Here is a 6,895-nt window from a genome sequence, read left to right on the forward strand (position 1 = left end):
GGCTGTCCTGGAACTCACTTTGTAGACCAGGCTGGCCTCGAACTCAGAAATCCACCTGCCTCTGCCTCCCGAGTGCTGGGATTAAAGGCGCACGCCACCACTCCTGGCCAACCCTTCTCTTAAAACAACTGTAGCTTCTGGGCTTGGTGCAGAAAGGGCCCATAGTTGGTTCAATCCAGGGAGAAATTAATGTCATCTCTTTAGCTTCAACAGTGTGAAAGAGTAACTCCCACGTAGGTCATGGTAGAGGCTTAATCACGTGCTAACAGGGTGTAGAAACAACCAGAGCCTAATGCTACACCCAGGAGTCAACCTCTGACCTAAGAATGAACTTGGGATTTTTTTAAGTGGTTAGAAGAAGAAACCCCCCCCCCCCCCAAATACACTATGTCATGACAGGTGTAATTTTTGAGGACTGCAGAGTTCAGTGTTTTCAGGGAACTCACCCACATCTCTTTTTGTTTGAATCACCACAAGTCCCAGAGCTTTTTAAGGCCTGGGGTTTAAGGCGAAGTGAAACCCAAGGGTGGGAGTCACCCGGTTTGGGGAAACCCTACCAAAGCACCACCCCAGGAGGCTGCAGACGGAATGCTCTCATGCCAGGCTTACAAGGAAGTAGCCTGGCTGGGGCATAAGGGCTGTACTGACCCAGGGACCCAGGGAGGAGCCAGAGCTGTACCACTGCCTCTGGGACAGTTCTGGCCAGTGGCTCATCTTAACACTAATGATACCTGCTTTTACCACATGGTGGATTAGAATTTAAACTTCGCTGGGCGGTGATGGTGCACGCCTTTAATCCCATCACTTGGGAGGCAGAAGCAGGCAGATTTCTGGGTTCGAGGCCAGCCTGGTCTACAAAGTGAGGTCCAGGACAGCCAGGGCTACACAGAGAAACCCTGTCTCAACAAAACAAAACAAACAAACAAACAAAAAAAGAACTTAAACTTCATTAGGTATGTTGCATTATTAAATAATTTAAAAACCAAATGGAATGGTTGAAATACAAGTGTGAGTAGATGGTGATGGAGAACACCTTTAATCCCAGCACAAGGGAGGCAGAGGCAGGCATATCTCTTTAAGTTTGAAGTGAGCCAGGTCTACAGAGCTACTTCCAGGACAGTCAAGGACACACAGAGAAACCCTGTCTCAAAAAAAAAAAGCGAAAACAAAACAAAATACAGTTGTCAGGTATCTGTGAATACCAGGTCTCTCAAAATTGGCCTGCAAATAACACATATTTGGGAACATGTGGGCCTTCCATCAAGGGAGCAGAGAGAGCCGCCCACTGGCAGACCCTGTAATCAGGAGAGAGGACTGCACAGAGAAACCTGAGTGGTCAGCTAGCCATTTTTCAGTGTACCACTAATCTACAAACTCAACCATAATCCACGACCCAGGAGAGCTAAACTGAGGTCCCAGAGCTCCAAGAGATAATGGTCTATCTCAGAGGCAGGATGAGAGAAGATAGCTGAGCGTATGCAAGGCTAGCCCACTAGAGGGCTGGATAGTGTACTCCTCCCCTCCCTTGTCACTGTGGGGAGGAATTGCAGGGTGCTGAGTCCCCACCGCTGCCTCATCATCTGCTGGGTCAGGCAGGAAGTCTTTATGGTTTAAACTCTATTGTGGCCACCCCTGGCTCATGTTGCGCTCTATGGCAGCGGACATACGGCTGGGTGAGCACGAGGGGCCAAGAAATATCTGTTGGGCTGGAGAGATGGCTCAGAAGATAAGAGCACTGACTGCTCCTGCAGTGTGCAGCTAGCGGGGCGTGGTGGCGCACGCCTTTAATCCCAGCACTTAGGAGGCAGAGGCAGGCGGATTTCTGAGTTCGGCTACTCAGAGAAACCCTGTCTCGAAAAAAACCAAACACACACAAAAAAAAGTCTGCAGTTTACAGCCACCCGGCCCTCTAGCCCTCTGCAGACACCAAGCATGCATATGGTGCACTTATTCATGCAGACAAAGCACTCATACACAAAATAGATGTTTAAAATGTTTTACAAGAAGCGTCCCTTTTGCTGGGCCTGGTATAATCCTAGCTACTTTGGGGACGCCAGCTTGGACTACAGAGATAGAGGAAAGAAAGAAAGAAAGAAAGAAAGAAAGAAAGAAAGAAAGAAAGAAAGAAAGAAAGAAAGAAAGAAAGAAAGAAAGAGACGGGGGGGGGGGTGGAATTGCAGCCTGCCCGTAATCTTTGGAGTGCTTGGGATACAAACAGGTACAGCCAAGCCTAGCTTGGAAAGAGCTTTGCGGAGGCCAATAAAGATCCCATCAGAATAGACGGTTAGGCATGGACCTTGTGGGCCAGGGAGCAGGAAGCAGTGTCTGAAGCACCCAGGCAGGGGAGTAGCAAGTGGGCAGGGCTCAACTCCCCGGGCAGAACCCACTTCCTACTTTACTTAAGTACTGCAGGAGTCAGGCAGGGCTGGGCCTCCCCTTCCTGTCTTCCCCTTCACCTCTGTACAGAAAGCTCTGGCGACCTGCCGTGGATGCTTCCAGTGGGCAGGATGGAGGACGAGGAAGGCCCTGAGTATGGGAAAGCAGACTTTGTGCTTTTGGACCAACTGACCATGGAGGACTTCATGAAGAACCTAGAGCTCAGGTAGACGTGAGGTGGGGTGGGGATGCAGTACTGGGTTTCTCTCCTTCCTTTCCTCCCTTCTCATCCACACAGACCGGAGAGAAGCCCTGAAGGTACCCTGGTCACACCGTCAGGGATGGGGACACGGATACACATACCTAGACAATACAGGCTGAAATGATAGCATCTCCAGGAGATAATGGCCACTCAGAAAGTAACCAGCTGCCAGGAATAGAGCTGCCCAGTCGCCGTCCCCACACCCTGGTTGACAAGCCCAGAGTATGATAGCCCCTGAGGAAGAGGGCAGAGGCATGGGGACCAGGAATGTACTGCATGTCCTCTCTGTAACCTGCTGATACTTCTCCCCTGGGTCTCATATGTGACCTTATTTGAGTTTCCTTAGGAACTCCAAAACGAAGTGGGCTCCACCCCAGAATCGCAAAGATCGAAGCGGGTTGATATGATGCTCTGGGTTGGGAGTTGTTCATGGGAAGGGTCACAGGCTAGGACAAGGAGATTGACACTACAACCTGCTTTCTCACTGAAAAAGGCAGAGAGGGGTCCAGGAGCTAGAAGCATGGCATGTCAAATGGGCTTGTGTGCGGCTGGACTTCATGCACATCTCCTAGGGAGAGCTGTTGTGTGCTAGGAAGCTCCTCAGAGAGCAGCTGGGGACCAGGAATCTCACTAGGCAGAAATGGAGGCCCTAGGCTGACACATGGAGAGCTGTTTCCAGGAAATGAGTCCAAAGCTTTGTTAGACTACCTCATTCTCTGGGAAAAGCAAGCTCACAAGCATGCCCTCCATGCTTTGTATGCTGAGCCGAGGAAGACGGTGGCTGCAGGTCACAAAACTTGTAGTCCCAGGGAGTGACTTGTCAGAGGGGGCAGAGAAAGAGGAACCCTGAAGAGGCCTGCCTGGGGTTGGGCGGGCCCCACACACTGAGGACAGTGGGGGCCCCCAAGGAGCAAGCAGGCTAGTACTCCTCCCAGAGCACAAAATCCAAGAGAGGTACAGACAGCCCTGGGCTTCTGCTTGTAACTTGGTTTGTAAACGGAAGGGTGGAGGAGTCTAAGATGTGCTGGAGAGGGGCGGTGGCCATGGCTGGTGGGTGCAAAGACTAGCAAATCACCACCCTATGATTTGGGTGGGGCAGGGCGAGTCCCCTTCCGGATCTGGTCCCGCCTAGACTCTGAGACAGGAAGCAACCAAGGCCCCCCCTTCTCTGGAAGGGTCCCCCTTTTTACAGTCTCAGCCCAACTGCCCTGCAGGGGTCACCTGGGAAAGAGGACCCTTGCAGGGCAGTTACCTTTTGTGGAATGGATATTCCTGGTTCCTGAGACCTGAGCATCCTGGCAGAGAGCAGTGTGGACCACACCCTTTGCACTGTGCTGAGGGCTGCTCTGGGTGGCTCAGCTGACTGAGGGTGGCACCAAGGGGTCTTAAGTCAGTGAGGTCCCTTTTCTCTTCTCTAAGATCTTTCTGGGAGGGGGTGCTGACTGCTTGAGGCCTCCCATGTGGGCCTCTCACAGATGTGAATATAGAGGTCTTGTTCTGCTGTACCCAGGTTTGAGAAGGGCCGTATCTATACCTACATTGGTGAGGTGCTGGTATCCGTGAACCCCTACCAGGAACTGCCATTGTATGGGCCAGAGGCCATTGCCAAGTATCAGGGCCGTGAGCTCTATGAGCGACCACCTCATCTTTACGCGGTGGCCAATGCTGCTTACAAGGCAATGAAGCGCAGATCCAGGGACACCTGCATCGTCATCTCAGGTACCTATCACAGTGAACCGGGTGCCGGAGCCATGCCTAACTAAGAAATGAGAGTGATGGTGCTTCCACATCTGTGGGTTGGAATGGGGCAAGGATCTGGGCTAATGGTACCCAACCCAGTTGGTTCTATCATTTCCTGTCTTCTCGGCAGGGGAGAGTGGGGCAGGGAAGACAGAAGCCAGCAAGCACATCATGCAGTACATTGCTGCTGTCACCAACCCAAGCCAGAGGGCTGAGGTAGAGAGGTGAGCACTTGGGGGTCCCAGCTGGGTTGAAGCTTCTTTGCTAGGGGAAGGGCCTTGGACTAGAAAGGGGAAGAAGAAGAAGAAGAAGAAGAAGAAGAAGAAGAAGAAGAAGAAGAAGAAGAAGAAGAAGAAGAAGAAGAAGAAGAAGAAGAAGAAGAAGAAGAAAAGGTAAAGGCCAGCTTAAGCCACTTTCCATTGGGAAAGCTTCAGGCTGCTGCCTGAGTTCTGAGGCCACACCAGGAACCTTCCAGATGTAGGAGGTGAGATTCAGCCAAGGTGTGTATTCACTGCCAGTTGGGGAGGGGATAGTATCAACAGGTAGTTACCAAGTGTCTCAAAGCAGGACAGGGAACATCACAGAAGCCTGGAGAAATTGGCAGCCTAGTAAGAGGGTCAGGCAGGCAAATTCCAGTTGCCTGATCCAGGAAATGGGCTGATCTGCCTGGTCCTCCACTCCCCATACAGGCCCTGCAGAAGTCTCAGCCTGTCTCTTCCTGTAGTGATTGATGTTATGGTAGAGGCTGGCAGGACGCTTGCGGGGATGTCAGAGCCCCAGCATGGAACCATCACTACCCATCTGTAGCGAAAGATCTACTGCAAAACAGATGGGTCATAGGAAATGGGCACACAGCATTTGCTGAACATGCTGGAACACTTGGTCCCTCACAGCCAGCCAGCTCAGCTTTCTGGCCCATCCTGAGATGCTGCGGTTGTTTTTAGATGGGGATGTTGCACTGAGCCCCCATCCCCTCTGTCCACAGGGTGAAGGATGTGCTCCTCAAGTCCACCTGCGTGCTCGAAGCCTTCGGCAACGCCCGCACCAATCGCAACCACAACTCCAGCCGCTTTGGCAAGTACATGGACATCAACTTCGACTTCAAGGGGGATCCTGTTGGCGGACACATCCACAGCTACCTGCTGGAGAAGGTGGGCAGCTTGGCTGTGGAGACCCTTCCCCTCCATGAAAGGCCCCGGGGAATGGGAGCATACTGACTTGTTAGGAAGTCAGAGTTCTTAGTGGCTCTTCCCTGGGCTTCAGTGTCCCTCTGTCCCAGTGTTCTTGCTCCCAGGATGCTTCCCACCTGGAAACACATGATGGGGTCGCTGGTACAGACACCCTCCCGGACTGGAATCTAACTACCCCTCTTGCCTCAGTCCAGGGTTCTCAAGCAGCATGTGGGCGAGAGGAACTTCCATGCCTTCTACCAGGTAAGCCTCTGTGAGTGGAGAGGGGATGAGAGTTAGCAAACAGGAGAAGCAGGGAGGAACAGGAGGCTGGACCTGTCCTCCATCCCTTCTTCACTACCTCCAATTTTCCCTCTCTATCCCACACTAACCTGCCTGCAACCACTGACTTTATTCCCCTAACCTCTATCCCAAACATAATACCTTACCCCAGTCACCAAAGGGTGGGAGATCCTTGAGAGATGTCCCAACATCAGACACCCAAAGAATATGAGAGGACACAGTTTTTTCCTATGGGTTCTGTGTCTGAGTCATCCTGTTTCTGTTGGGGGATGGGATTGGTAGAGGAAGATCCTTGGAACCCGGTGCCTAACTAAAGAACTTCTGTGCCCTTCAGTTGCTTCGAGGCAGTGAGGACCAAGAACTGCAAGGACTGCATCTGGAGAGAAACCCTGCTGTGTATAATTTCACGCGCCAGGGAGCTGGGCTCAACATGGGTGTGCACAATGTGAGGGCAAGGGGTACAGGTCTCAGTCAGACTCAAGGAGTGGACAGTGATTGGCTTAGGCCAGATACAGGATGAGCAAGTGCCAGGGATGGAAGAATAGGGATTCTCGGAGGAGAAGGGATGGGGTGAGCGGGTGCCAGAGTCGGAGATCTGAGATCTGTTAAGGGCAGGCTTCTTGGGCCCATGATAGCCTGGGTGGTAAACACCTTCCCCCCCTAGGCCTTGGACAGTGATGAGAGGAGCCACCAAGGAGTGATGGAGGCCATGAGGATCATCGGCTTCAGTCCTGAGGAGGTGGAATCCATCCATCGCATCCTGGCCGCCATATTGCACCTGGTGAGCTTGGCTTGGAAGACCTGGGAGGGCTAACTCCCCGCCTGGGAGCCTCCAGAGGGGAAGGACTGAGTTCACTGGGGATACTCCAGCTGAGCTACCTCCGTCCTCTGCTGACTCTGAGTTGGTGAAGGCCAGGAGGGGTCTGGAAGAGGCTGTGCTCCTTAACAGCTAAGCCTTGAAGATCAAGCCTCTGGCACCTCAGCCTGATAGCTATTCCTCAGCAACTTTTGGCTTCAGTTCTTTTTTTTTTTTTTTTTTTTTTTT

General features: G+C 52.2%; 1 protein-coding gene across 1 annotated transcript in view; it reads left to right on the forward strand.

Annotated features, from left to right (window-relative positions):
• Positions 1-2,489: 2,489 nt before the first annotated feature.
• Myo1g (myosin IG) overlaps positions 2,490-6,895 on the forward strand; it is a 14,589-nt gene continuing 10,183 nt past the window's right edge. The window contains exons 1-7 of the mRNA XM_021211186.1: positions 2,490-2,602; positions 4,149-4,357; positions 4,509-4,602; positions 5,364-5,529; positions 5,758-5,811; positions 6,185-6,295; positions 6,515-6,659. Coding sequence (XP_021066845.1) covers positions 2,490-2,602; positions 4,149-4,357; positions 4,509-4,602; positions 5,364-5,529; positions 5,758-5,811; positions 6,185-6,295; positions 6,515-6,659 — 892 coding nt within the window. The remainder of the gene's footprint in view (positions 2,603-4,148; positions 4,358-4,508; positions 4,603-5,363; positions 5,530-5,757; positions 5,812-6,184; positions 6,296-6,514; positions 6,660-6,895) is intronic.

The sequence above is a fragment of the Mus pahari genome, chromosome 13 (assembly GCF_900095145.1).
Source record: "Mus pahari chromosome 13, PAHARI_EIJ_v1.1, whole genome shotgun sequence".
Taxonomy (NCBI): Eukaryota; Metazoa; Chordata; class Mammalia; order Rodentia; family Muridae; genus Mus; species Mus pahari.